General features: G+C 40.1%; 1 protein-coding gene across 1 annotated transcript; it reads right to left on the reverse strand.

Annotated features, from left to right (window-relative positions):
* Window positions 1-793: 793 nt before the first annotated feature.
* On the reverse strand, window positions 794-13697 carry LOC139360686 (X antigen family member 2). Its single transcript, XM_071088534.1, has 4 exons — window positions 13617-13697; window positions 13043-13148; window positions 11025-11174; window positions 794-1005 (listed from the first exon to the last, which is right to left on the reverse strand). Exons 1-4 carry the CDS (start codon window positions 13695-13697, stop codon window positions 794-796), a joined length of 549 nt encoding a protein of 182 aa, XP_070944635.1.
* Window positions 13698-13924: the final 227 nt, after the last annotated feature.

The following is a 13924-nucleotide window of genomic DNA, read 5'->3' on the forward strand; positions in this document are numbered from 1 at the left end:
TAATTTTATTAAAATTTGGAAATACTTTGAAAGTAAGTCCCAGGGCAAGTTTAAGGGTGTGTGCCTTCTGAATCGAATGCTTGCAAAGCCACTTAAGGTGGTCAAGGTAGCAGTGTCTTAAGGCTCCTGACAAAAGACACAGGGTATTTCTGATGAGGTTTAGTTTCACAACTGGACTTTACATAGTGGAGACATATAGGAAAATACAGCTACAGAATTAAAATTGGAGTGAACACAGCTTTCATTACACATTCGTTAGCTAGGCCCATTTTCCCTCAAAAATCAAGTTTTGCTGAAATGCATAACCCAGCCCATTCGAACATCCATGGGGGAGTTGAAGTTGCCACACGGCACTGGGCACTCCTCACTGGACACCTATGTGGGCACTCTACAGACCTCAGGGCTTGGGTCACCAGCCCACAGCATTCCCACTTCCCAGGCCCGTTCCTTCCCGCCCTCCCTGCCCCTTCCTCATTCCCCACCGAGGAGTCTGGAATCTGTCATCTATTGGGGTTTCCAGCTGCTTCCGAGACTCGGATACCTCCAACATTACCTTCAGCACTTGCCCCATGTTCACCTGAGCTACCTCCACTCTGTGGTCCACCTTACTCATGACGTCTAAGGCCTTCCCCGGCTGAGGCCAGGGCCTAGGCTGCCTGAAGCTCAGGAAGTCTGCTGGCTCCTCCTCACACTCACTCACACTACACCTCCTGGGGGGACTGGCCTTCGCATCTACTGACTGTGTCTCAGTAAAGGAGATAGTCTAGACCACAGGACCGCCACTCTCTCACCCTCACAGCTCCGTGGCATTCACCACGTGGTCGAAGGGGCTGACTGGACCATGCCCAGCGAACATGCCCACTGAGGTACAAGGAGCATGCACAGTGAGATGGGTGCCTGCCTTGTAGGCTGTGGTACCCTGCCTCACTGCATCCTCCACTTCCTCCAAGGTATCCACTAAGGACTCTGGAATCCATCCTTTTTGGGCAGTTAGTTCCATATGCTCTAAGGATTCAAATACCTCAAATAGTGTCCCCCTTCATAACTCACTCCGTGTTCACTAGGCCATCCTCCCCTCTATGGCCCTCTTTCTTCCCTTATCCAGCACCCCCAAGGGGTGCACCACTGCCTGTTAGGAGGACAACAACCTCAAGACCCTTCCCCCTAGGAGGCTATAGACTGCGCCCAAGGGCTCCTCCTCACACTCACTCACACTTAAACCTCTGGGACAACTGATCTGACAGCAAGGCACATGGGCAACAAGGGGGTACACACAGAGTCAGGCACATGCAGGGCCGGCCAGGGTTTTCCCGCTGTCCCCAGACCCACATCCACAGGCTGTTTCCAGTAGAAAGAAAATGACTTAAGATATCTTTTTTTTTCATCTCTTGCCAAACCATTCTCAGGGGTCCCATGGAAACCTCTCCACATGAACCTTACGGTCCAGGAAGCTTGTTTCACAACATAGATCGCGGAAAACCCTGACAGATATAATTTCCACAAGCATTTGAACAACAGGCACCCCCATCTCTTCTGCTCTCCCTTGTATGGCTACTGCTAGAATCTTGATAAACACCAGTCCCAGGATCCCTTGCAGAGGGTGGTGTGCCACAGCTTCCCAGGTGATGCTAATAATATGCACCTCTTAAAAGATTTGGGAAGTAGAAGTCATTTTCTTATTTTACCCCAAAATGGTCAAAGGTGTGAATGGTCAACATGGGAATGTTTGGGCAGGTGTGAATGGTGAATCTGCGAATGCTTGGGAGGTGTGAATGGTAAATGGAATGTTTGGGCAGGTGTGAGTGGTGAACATGTGAATGCTTAAGCAGGTGTGAAACGTAAATGTGGGAATGTTTGGGAAGGTGTGAATGGTGAATGCCAGAATATTTGGGCAGGTGTGAATGGTGAATGTGTGAGTGTTTGCAGTGGCTTCCAGATTCTCCTAATAATCATCTGCCTCAGGACTTCAAGGGGCTGATACATTTGGCAGACATTTCCTGCAGTTGCCTGAACAGGCATATTTCACTGTACTCCAAATCTAGTATGATTTCCACAATATTTGTGTATTTTATGAGACTTGATTATTCTTCTGTACTATTTTTTTTACTGATGCTGAACATATATAATTGAATAACAAATGATTTCATGATAAGAAATTTCCAATACTGTAATACTCTCACAAAATGCCTCATTCAAATTGAGGAGGGGTTTTGGCATTTTGTGAGAGTATTATAGTATTGGAAACAGGATGAGAGTGAAAGTGAGAAGTAATTCTCTCTTGGTCATGAACTTAAGGCAAAATAATTCAGGTTTTGAAGTTTTCTCGTCACCACTCAGTTGCTCAGATATAGACATAATTACATGGTTATTACACTAGTAGAAGAAGCAGGAGTGCTAGCTTATAAAATAGATACGATAACACCTCCACAAGGGCGCTAAAAGTATTTCTATTCATTTGTTAGGGCTGCCATCAAAAACTACCACCAAGTGGGTGGCTTAAACAACAGACATATATTTTCTCACAATTCTGGAGGCTACACATCTGAGATCAAGGTGTCAGCAGAATTGGTTTCTTCTAAGGCCTCCCTCCTTGCCTTGTAGGCAGCTGTTTTCTCCTGGTGTCCGCCTTAGTCCTCCCTCTGTACGTGTGTGTCATCATTTCCTCTTTTTATAAGGACACCAGGCAAATTGCCTTAGGGTCAACTCTAATGACCCCATTTCACTTAATTACCTCTTTAAAGACCCCACCTATCTCAAATACAGTTACATTCTGTGGCACTAGGAGTTCAGACTTTGCCATATGAATTTTGAGCAGATACAACTCAGCCTATAACAGTATGACTGTTAGTTTTATATTAATACTGTTTATTTTTGAGACATAGTGATTCATTTAAAGGACAGAAGCAATCTGCTGGAAATTATCAGAGGTTCCCAAACCCAGTCTACCCGTGTCTGCCCTAGCATTCTCTGTTGCCCTTCTACATACAACGCTCTTAACTGAAGCCAGCCCCTCACCTCAGCTCAGGATCCATACCCCCCACCTTCCCAAGGGCTTTGGTCCTGCAGTGATCACTCCCCTCTCCTGAACCATCAATGGCTCCCTCGATATTGGATCATTCCCAAAGTTAAGGGGGAAGCTCACCTTCTTCTCCCATGTCCTTCTGTAGGTACTAACATGTTTATCTGCTGCCCTTCAAAGGAAAACTGCCACAACTTATACAACTGACTTCACTGGAGTCAATTTTCAAAATTATCTAGAAAGGAAAATGAACCAGAACAGCCAAAACCATTCTGAAGTATAACTTTGGGGAACTCACACTACCTAATATCAAGAGTCACATTAATTCTATAGTAATCCAGAGAATGTGGTACGGGGGAAAAAAAATCAACAGATCAGCAGGGAGTCGAGCAATGGACTCACAGACATGATAAACTGATTTTCAGAAAAGGCACAAAGGCAACGGAGAAATTATCTTTTCGAGAAATTGTCTTGTTTTACTCCTACTGCTTGGCCACCACATTCATTGTTTTTATCCCCCTGGGTCCCTTCCCTGTGTTTCTCCTTTGCATTTCAGCTGCTCTTCTGTTGAAGGGTCTTCTGTAAAGATGCCCCACCTCCCGCCGCCACCAACAGTGTGACAGCCTCTACAGCAAGTACCATGTGTTGTTGGTTGGTCTTCTCATTTCCAGCATCCAAGACATTTCCTATAACATGGCAGTCATCAATGCATATCTATTGAATTAAATTATCAGTCTTTTGTAATGACCCTAACAGAAAAGCATCCCCTCTATTTAGGAGTCATTATTGGATATGGTATGTTTCTAGGCACCTTACATATGGTTTTGTGTCAGACACTATAGGGCAAAGGCTCTGCCATGGTGTCTTGGAGATCTTGCAGGTCACCACATAGGACATGTAGGCAAAGCCAGACTGCAGGCTAACCTGAGTGTTGGAAGAATATCCGGATTCCTTTTGTTGCAAGGAGAGACAGGAAGTGTGGTAGGAGCTGCCACAGATTTTCTCACCAGCTCCCTATCTGGTTGGAGGTTGACACAAGACCATTCTTTATCCATTTCCCTAGTTTCCGTTAAATACGGGCCTTTCCTCATCTTAGGGTACAACTGTGGAGTATAAAATTGCTCACTGCCTTGGGGTACAGCTGTGGGCTCCTCACAGGCAGAGAGACCCATCTATGCTGTCATTGTATACCTCCGATTCAGTGTCATACTGTGGGACTAGGGACACAGTGCTGACACAATGCTGACCTTGCTTTTACTTTGTCTGCAATCAATCAACCATTTGGATACATTTAGGCTCATTTTCTTATTGGCCAAATCTACGGATGTGTGACAAGCCAAACTAACAACTGCAGTGGTGATCCTTGCGACCCTGTTAGCTACCCCAGGGCTGCTTAGGGACTGCTTGAACACTTGACACACTATTGTGTTGTGTGGTATTGGCTGACCAGAAGGACTTATTCTTCATGGCATCACACACAGCAAAGCACAGTGTTCGGCACATTCTATTGACTTAGGGTTGGCCTTGTCAGACTGCGTTTATTTACAAACCAACTTTAGAATTGATGCCATGTCTGACACCAGCTGCCCCGGTTTTTAATTAACATATTTATTTAAATTAAGTAAGTCTCAGAAGTCAAATTCATTTAAAAAGGTAACTTGATACCTCTACTTGAAATTTAAGAACAGTTATTACTAAACATGTGATTGTAAAGGCAAAGGGAATGAAAAAAAAATGAAATTTTAAAATAAGAAAAGAAATATAACAAACCAAATTTATCTACAATAATAAATACATATGGCCTAATCCATATGTTATTTCATTTATTCTTCATAACAAGTATTTAGTGTAAGTATTCTAATTTCTACTTTAGAAATGGGGACACTGCCCCACAGATTATAATATATTGCCCACCCTCTCATGGCCAGTGTGTAAGAAGCAGGATGGAATCCCATGGGTATTTCATGCCATAGCCTGTAAGGAGACAGTGTAGGTAGGACCCAAGTCATTTTGCTTCATCAAGTTGCCCTGGTTGCTTTTCCCTTTCTTCTGCAGAGGCCCTAATTCTTTCATCCAGCTCTATAGCCTAGGGACTTCTCACATATTTTGTGGCAAGTGGAACACTCTTAGAAAAGATGCAGATGAGGGGACACATAGGGTGAGGTATGTAGGAAGGGGCAGGGAGTTTCCATGGCCTCTATGGGCATGCTACTCTCCATGTGTTCAGCTAGCCAGAAGCTCTCTGAACCGTGTCCTTTTGGGTTTCATGGAGGTTTTCATTATGTAGGCATGACTGATTAAACTGTTGGCTTGCCATTGGTGAACAACTTAACCTTCAGCCCCAACCTTCCCTGAAGTTTGGGCATAGGGCTGAAAGTCTCAACCCTCTAATTCCCCATCCTAGAGCTCCTAGAGGCTGCCAGTCATCAGCCAACTCACTAGCATACAAAAAGACATCACTTTGTAGGAGTTGTATGCCAGTAAGCACAGTCGAGGACCAAATATATATTTCACCATACCTCGCTTGTGTATCAGCTAACTCAGAATACAAAATATCAAAAATGATACTTTTTTTTGAAACAGTCTTGCTCTGTCATGGAGGTTGGAGTTGCAGTGGCATGAACATGACTACCAGCATCCTTGACCACCTGGGCTCAAAGGATCCTCCCACCTATGCCTCCAGAGTAACTGGAACTATAGTTTCATTCATTCATTCATTCATTCATTCATTCATTCATTCATTCATTGTAGTAGAAAGGGATTCCTATGTTCCCCGGACTGATGTCACTTTCCTGAGCTCTAGCAATCCTCCTACCTCAGCATCCCAATGTACTGGGATTACAGGTGTTAGTCATTGCACCTGGCCACAATTTTCAATAGTATCAAAATACCTAGGAATGAAATTAACAGAAGAGGCTGGGCATGGTGGCTCATGCCTGTAATCCCAGCACTTTGGGAGGTCAAGACAGGCAGATCACGAGGTCAGGAGATTGAGACCATCCTGGCCAACATGGTGAAACCCCGTCTCTACTAAAAATGCAAAAATTAGCCATGTGTGGTGGCATGCGCCTGTAGTCCCAGCTAGTCAGGAGGCTGAGGCAGGAGAATTGCTTGAACCCAGGAGGCAGAGGTTGCAGTGAGCCAAGATCATGCCACTGCACTCCAGTGTGGTGACAGAGCAAAATTCCATCTAAGAAAGAAAAAGAAAGAAAGAAAGAAAGAAAAAGAAAGAAAGAAAGAAAGAAAGAAAGAAAGAAAGAAAGAAAGAAAGAAAGAAAGAAAGAAAGAGAAATTAACAGAAGATGTGCAAGACTTCTTTGGAGAAAAGCTTAAAACTTTAATAAGATATTTTAAAGTAAAATATCTAATATAAAAACAGTTTGTGTTGTTTCAGCTTATCTTCCTTTAAACCTGTGATTTCCCTTCACATGTATAGAAACATAACAGGTGGAACATTACTAGCAGAACTGTATTTAGATCACATTAAGATATGCAAATGACACCAAAGTTTTTGTTTCTTACAGTGGACTAAGACCATTAGCCCAAGAGTCATCCTCTGGCTTACATTCAGTTAGACCTCTGTGGAGACTTTGGAGATAAACTTCTAAACATATACATCATTAATATTTTTTAAACACACCCTGCTTTTTTTGTTATTCATTAAATGTTTTGGTTTATATTTTTATTTTTATTATTGTACTTTAAGTTCTAGGGTACCTGTACACAACGTGCAGTTTTGTTACATATGTATACATGTGCCATGTTTGTGTGCTGTACCCATTAACTCGTCATTTACACTAGATATATCTCCTAATGCTATTCCTCCCCCCATCCCCTCCCCACAATAGGACCCGGTGTGTGATGTTCCCCTTCCCGTGTCCAAGTGATCTCATTGTTCAATTCCCACCTATGAGTGAGAACATGCGGTGTTTGGTTTACTGTTCTTGTGATAGTTTGCTGAGAATGATGGTTTCCAGCTGCATCCATGTCCCTACAAAGGACACAAACTCATCCTTTTTTATGGCTGCACAGTATTCCATGGTGTATATGTGCCACATTTTCTTAATCCATTATTGTCACTGATGGACATTTGGGTTGATTCCAAGTCTTTGCTATTGCGAATAGTGCCCCAGTGAACATAAGTGTGCATGTGTCTTTATAGCAGCATGACTTATAATCCTTTGGGTATATCCCTAGTAATGGGATGGCTGGGTCAAATGGTATTTCTAGTTCTAGATCCTTGAGGAATCACCCCACTGTCTTCCACAATGGTTGAACTAGTTTACAGTCCCACCAACAGTGTAAATGTGTTCCTATTTCTCCACATCCTCTCCAGCACTTGTTGTTTCCTGACTTTTTAATGCTCGCCATTCTAACTGGTGTGAGATGGTATCTCATTGTGGTTTTGATTTGCATTTCTCTGATGGTGAGTGATGATCAGCATTTTTTCATGTATCTGTTGGCTGTATGAATGTCTTCTTTTGAGAAGTGTCTGTTCATATCCTTTGCCCACTTTTTCATGGGATTGTTTGCTTTTTTCTTGTAAACTTGATTGAGTTCTTTATAGGTTCTGGATATTAGCCCTTTGTCAGATGAGTAGATTGCAAAAATTTTCTCCCATTGTGTAGGTTGCCTGTTCACTCTGATGGTAGTTCTTTTGCTGTGCAGAAGCTCTTTAGTTTAATTAGATCCCATTTGTCAATTTTGGCTTTTGCTGCCGTTGCTTTTGGTGTTTTAGACATGAAGTCCTTGCCCATGCCTATGTCCTGAATGGTATTACCCAGGTTTTCTTCCAGGGTTTTTATGGTTTTAGGTCTAACATTTAAGTCTCTAATCCATCTTGAATTAATTTTCATATAAGGAGTAAGGAAAGGATCCAGCTTCAGCTTTCTACTTATGGCTAGCCAATTTTCCCAGCACCATTTATTAAATAGGGAATCCTTTCCCCATTTCTTGTTTTTCTCAGGTTTGTCAAAGATGAGATGGTTGTAGATGTGTGGTATTATTTCTGAGGGCTCTGTTCTGTTCCATTGGTCTATATCTCTGTTTTGGTACCAGTACCATGCTGTTTTGGTTACTGTAGACTTGTAGTATAGTTTTAAGTCAGGTAGCAGGATGCCTCCAGCTTTGTTCTTTTGGCTTAGGATTGTCTTGGCAATGTGGGCTCTTTTTTGATTCCATATGAACTTTAAAGCAGTTTTTTCCAATTCTGTGAAGAAAGTCATTGGTAGCTTAATGGGGATGGCATTGAATCTATAAATTTCCTTGGGCAGTATGGCCATTTTCACAATATTGATTGTTCCTATCCATGAGCATGGTATGTTCTTCCATTTGTTTGACACACACTCTGCTTTCTAGTGCTACAAGAAAACCAAAAGACAGTCCAAGGTCAGAACACATTAAATCAAGTGGACCTCTTAAAAAGGGATTTAATGTAGAAAGCAAAAACTGTGCATAATTTTACTAAAAATATAACCAACACACGCAAAAAAACTAAGAAACAAAGGAATTTATAAAAAATGTATAATTTAATATTTTGGCTTGAAACTATGGTCTGGATGTCTAATAGGCTCCTGGAAATAGCATGAAAACTATCTTTTAAGAAAAGAGTTAATGTCACATTAAGAGCTGCATATGAGTGGTGAATAGAAAGGACAGTATCTCATTTGTTTTTTTCGATATTGTGCAAAAGTGAAAAAATGTTACTTTGGGTTAGTTTACCCTTCTGTAGATATTAAGGTGTGGCAAACATCTGTTCCCAGTTTTCACCTATAGTCCTGATGTTAATACAAATATCTCTTTTTACACTTGAAAAATTCCCCTTTTATGATTAATTATATGATCACATTAGTTTTAATCTATCATTATCATTATTGATATCAAAATATGAAAGAGGTATATATCATGAACAGTATGGCACGAAAAAAAAGAAATGAAGAGGGAAATGGAGACATAGAGGAAGACATCTAGAATAACTAAATATTTGTGTTTAAAAGTAAATGTTATCCAGGGACAACTGGCAAATTTCACAAGTTCATGCAGTCTTTGTGATGAATAGATATTCAGGTACTACTGGGATATATTTAATAATGTATGCATTCCTAGCTTGTCAACCATTTCACCTACATTCTGAAAATATTAGAGTTTAAGAATGTATTCACTTTCAGCTGGGTGTGGTGGCTCACATCTGTAATCCCAGCGCTTTGGGAGGCCAAGGCAAGTGGATCACCTGAGGTCAGGAGTTAAAGAACAGCTTGTCCAACATGGCGAAACCCCGTCTCTACTAAAAATACAAAAAATAGTCAGGCATGGTGGTGCGTGCCTGTACTCCCAGCTACTCAGGAGGCTGAGGCAAGAGAATCACTTGAACCCAGGAAGCGGAGGTTGCAGTCAGCCAAGATCACGCCGCCGCACTCCGGCCTGGGTGAGAGAGCGAGACTCTATCTCAAAAGCAAAACAAAACAAAAGAATGTATTTACTTTCAGTTATACTATATATTCAATATCTGTGTCTTCTTCGTATTCTGTATTGTGCTTTTCCCATTTTCTTCAAGACTGAATGGGAAACAAATAGGTAGTCTATTCATAGCTATTTTTAAAATAAACAATGTGTTAAATGTATTACTTTTGGATTAGTTTTCCTAATCCAAACTCCAGGTTCGTACTTGTCTGTTATTAAGTACCTCTTTCCTTTTCCATTAGATTTATTCTGTTGCTCTTTTATTATTATATTGCTTATTATTTTATCATGTAATTTGCTATCTATTCGAATAAGATGTGCAGTTAAGGCTATGATCTTCCTAAGAATACAACTGAGGCTTGTTCAATAGGTTCCTGAAAACTGTCTTTTAATGTAAATAGTTTAATGGAATTGTTCAGCAGGGCAGAGTAAAACATTTAGGTAATTTCTTCCCTAAACATGGAGTTCTTCCTTTAAATTCAGAAGCTCTTCTAATTAACAGTCAACAATTTATAAAAAGTATGTGTAAAAGATACTTATGTTGACTACTCAGGAATTAGTACATTATAGTCTTTGAACTTTAAGTCCTATCATCTGATGTCTCAAGGCAGAAACCTGTAATATGTAACCTACGATATGGTTAGAGGTGATTAAATCATATGTGTCTTTATTACACACAGTAGCTCATGAAGACTGACAGGAGAGCAAAAAGCATGCTTAGCACAGGCATCTTACACCCACCTTGAACATCACTGACCTACATGCATTCTCCCTACTTCATCGGCCACAGAAAGTAGACTGTCTCTTTCCATTTTATTATTCAGTCATTCAAGGCTTCACGGTGGGAAGGCTTTAAAATGCAATTATTATTTAAGAGCCAGATAATTCAGAATTTGACAAAATTCAAGAACACTCATTCAGGTCTCCATACTGAAAAACAAACATCAAGTAGGGTGCCTGCTCATTTTCTTAGGAGCAATGAAATCTCAGCTCAGATATTGTAATTGGACTGAAGCCAATTGTTAGGAAAAACAAATCATGTAAATTGGAATATCTTTCTATTCTCTCCAGCAGAACCAGAGCATGCAGAAATCAGCATTGAAACGGATTTTAATACATTTGATCTGCATTCGCCATTTTCAATAACAGCAAAGATGAGTGTAGAATTTATGGCATTTGTCCAGATTCTCACAAATTGTCATAGAGCTGCCACTAGAATCTCCTTCAGGGCTCAGCATATTTCACAAAGTGTGGTATTACAAATGCATTATGTATTTGTTAAAAGCAGAAATTAGAAAAGAATCTGAAAATTGTTAGCTGTTGGTTATACTCAGAAGTAAGAAAATGCTGTCATATTTGATGATTCAATATGACTTTGACCCAATTTGTGTCTGTATCTGAGAGCGTTTAAATCTTGCAGTCAGGCATTTGGGATCTGAAATACCTTTCAAAGAAAGTGTGTATTTGAACACTGTTATTAAAGTGGAAGTAATGTTATCTCTGTCTGATCAAAAGTATAACATGTAAAAAATAGAAATCACATAACTTTGTGTCTTAATGAATAACGCACTTGCTTCTGGCATTTTAAAGTGCTCTGCTTTTGGTAGAATCTTCCCCTTGACATCAGTACCATCTTCACATTCATCCCCAGTCTTTGACTGACACAGCTCCTGGAGATCAGCTTCCAGGTCAGGCACTAAAAAATACAAAGGTTATGAACTTGAGTAGAAAAACATGAAGTATAAATAAGGAAATAATAATATTCTATTCCACAGAGTTATGACATAAAAGCCTGTAGGTTAGTGTGATAATAAATGTGATGCAAAGATGTCACACCTTTGTTGTCCTGTATTATGAATTCCTATTTTATTTGTTTTTTAATACAGGATTTCACTCTGTCATCCAGGCTACAGTACAGGGGCGCAGTCTCAGGCGACTGCAGCCCTGACCTCCTGAGCTCAAGCGATCCCCCTGTCTCAGCCTTGTGAGTTGCTGAGACTACAGGCACATGCCACCACCAAGGCTAATTTTTGTATTTTTTTGGCAGAGAAAATTTTTTGGTGTTTCCCCATGTTGCCCAGGCTAGTTCCTAACTCTCAGGGTCAAGGGACCCACCAGCCTTGGCCTTCCAAAGTGCTGGGATTGCAGGTGTAAGCCAATGTACCTGGCCTGAAATCTAATTTAAAATGACAATCTAAGGATAAATCACACTATACCTTCATTTCCTATACTTTGCAAGTGTGCATTATAAACAGCGAGTATCAACTGTGTAAGATACCTGAAGTTTGCTGCATGAATATCATTTTAATAATAACTCAAAGGTAATTTTCTGAAAGACTAGGTCAATGTATTCCTGAACTTATGACAAAAACTTACAATTGTGATAACCATATCTTGTTGAGGAAATTTGAAAATTATTTGGCTAAAATTAATTAAAATTATGCTTAGGCCCAAAGGCCCTACATGTAGCTTTTCATAAATAAATCCCATTGAGAATATAGTACCAAAAATAAGAGGAAAATCACAGTCTTCCAATGAAAGTTCAGGAAATTGAGTGACAGAAAGTAATGAGTATTGTTGACAGTCATATTCTGGAAACCTCTTAACCGTGAATTGCTAAAATAATCCATGGCCCAAATTCTGTCAACTTTAGCTTGAAAATGCTATCTGCTGAGGACACAATTTCTGTTTCACGATAATTTTATCATACTTTGAGTTTTCTAATTATAAAAGTATTTAGGCAACTTTTAAAAGTTCCTTAAAAAACATACTAATATACCTACGTGTATGCCAGTGTCCTGAATTATCCAACATATCCTTTTACCAAACATACTTTCAAAAATATTGATCAAAGGGACCAGTGGCTGTCATTTATTGAGCCCTTTTCCGGAGTTGCTATCCTGCTTCACTGAATTGTGTTTTCTCCTGAGCCAATACCGAAGTACCTTACAGTACAGACACATTCGAGTATTAGGCATTTTAAGCAAAATAATTCACGTTTTGTAACAACGTAGATGGTAGGAAGAACACAGACCTTGGAATGTAATATGAATTCTGTCTCCATGACTCAAGCTTCCTGGTAAGCCTCAATCTCTGAGCGACCATTTCCTTTTTATAAAATGGGGTTAATATCCCTATGCAAATGGGCTTTATTCAGGGTGTTATAAGGTAGGGTGACTTGGCACTCTATATGCTATAAAAGGGTGCTTACAGCATTGTGGACACCATGGCTGAGCCAATCATGCAGCAACATTCTAAGAAGATCAAATTAATTAAGTGAAATAATGTATATTTTTATACATCAAATTAAACGGTTTCATCTGATTTAGCAAGGGATGTATTTTCAAGCATACACAATAAATCTTGAAAAAAATAGAAAATGTATTATATCCAGGGACTGCATGAAGTTGTAAACTATACTCTTCACTTTTCCAGTATACTTTGAGCAAATGTTTGAGATCCTTCCCTAACGTTTTCTTTCTTATTACTGGTCATGGCATAAGGCATGATGCACACATAGTCCTCCTTCCCCCCATAGACATTATTTCTTTCCTTTCCCAGCACCGTGAATCTCAGCTGCAACCTGATCATCATCTCTCTTCTGATCAGCTGTAGGATCCCAACTTTCAGTGGGTGGCTTCTCTTCTTTAGGCTCTTCATCACTGGGTTCCTGGGACAAAGGGGAGGCGGTGTGTGTGCAGATAAAAAGTTTTGTTATTAATACATGTCCATAAAACAAATATACAGAATACACAGGTATTTCTAATCATAAGTCTAAAGACACTTCTCCAATACTATTCCATATACTTATTCTTCACAAAGTTACTCTTCCCAAAGAGAGGTTACTCTAAGACAGTTACCCTCAAAGGCTTTGGAAGCCATTTTAATCTATGTTGGGATGGATGTGTGCAATCTGTTATCAGTAAGCATGAGGAGGAAGTCATGGTGGGGAACACAAGATTATCCATGCAGGCAAAACCAGATTGTAATACTCTTGGATTAGTCTTTCCTTCATGAGATGCCATGATCATTTTTATCAACATGGAAGATCTTTATCAGTGTATCTATACTAGTTCAACAACACTATCACAAAATAAATTTCTGCTAATAAAAAACATCAAAATAATAAAGCACTCACAAGCATAGCCACAATCAGCTCAGGAGGCTGTAAACTTCTTCTTGGCCTAGGCCTATATGTTGATCTTCCTCGCCAACTCATATTTCACTCTGCAAACAGAATACTGTGATTGGGAAAGTGTGTTTGAGAGAATAGCTATATTTGACCACTTTCATGGCCAAATGTTAAATTTCAGTTTTTAAAAAAGTTCGGAAATAATTTGAAAGTAAGTCCCAGGGCAACTAGAAGTGTGTACATCTTCTGAATCGAATGCTTGTAAAGCCACTTAAGTTGGGCAATCTAGCAAAGCAATGTTTTAATGCTCGTGG

This window comes from Macaca nemestrina, chromosome X (genome assembly GCF_043159975.1).
Source record: "Macaca nemestrina isolate mMacNem1 chromosome X, mMacNem.hap1, whole genome shotgun sequence".
NCBI classification, from domain to species: domain Eukaryota; kingdom Metazoa; phylum Chordata; class Mammalia; order Primates; family Cercopithecidae; genus Macaca; species Macaca nemestrina.

What these genes read in the sequence shown, in the direction of transcription:
- LOC139360686 (XM_071088534.1), bottom strand. Translation starts at nt 13,697, where the DNA reads ATGAGTTGGCGAGGAAGATCAACATATAGGCCTAGGCCAAGAAGAAGT. An exon ending in AGCTGATTGTGGCTATGCTT is followed by an intron (nt 13,149 to 13,616) that starts GTGAGTGCTTTA and finishes CCTTTGTCCCAG; the next exon opens with GAACCCAGTGATGAAGAGCC. An exon ending in GTTATTCATTAAGACACAAA is followed by an intron (nt 1,006 to 11,024) that starts GTTATGTGATTT and finishes TTGAATCCTTAG; the next exon opens with AGCATATGGAACTAACTGCC.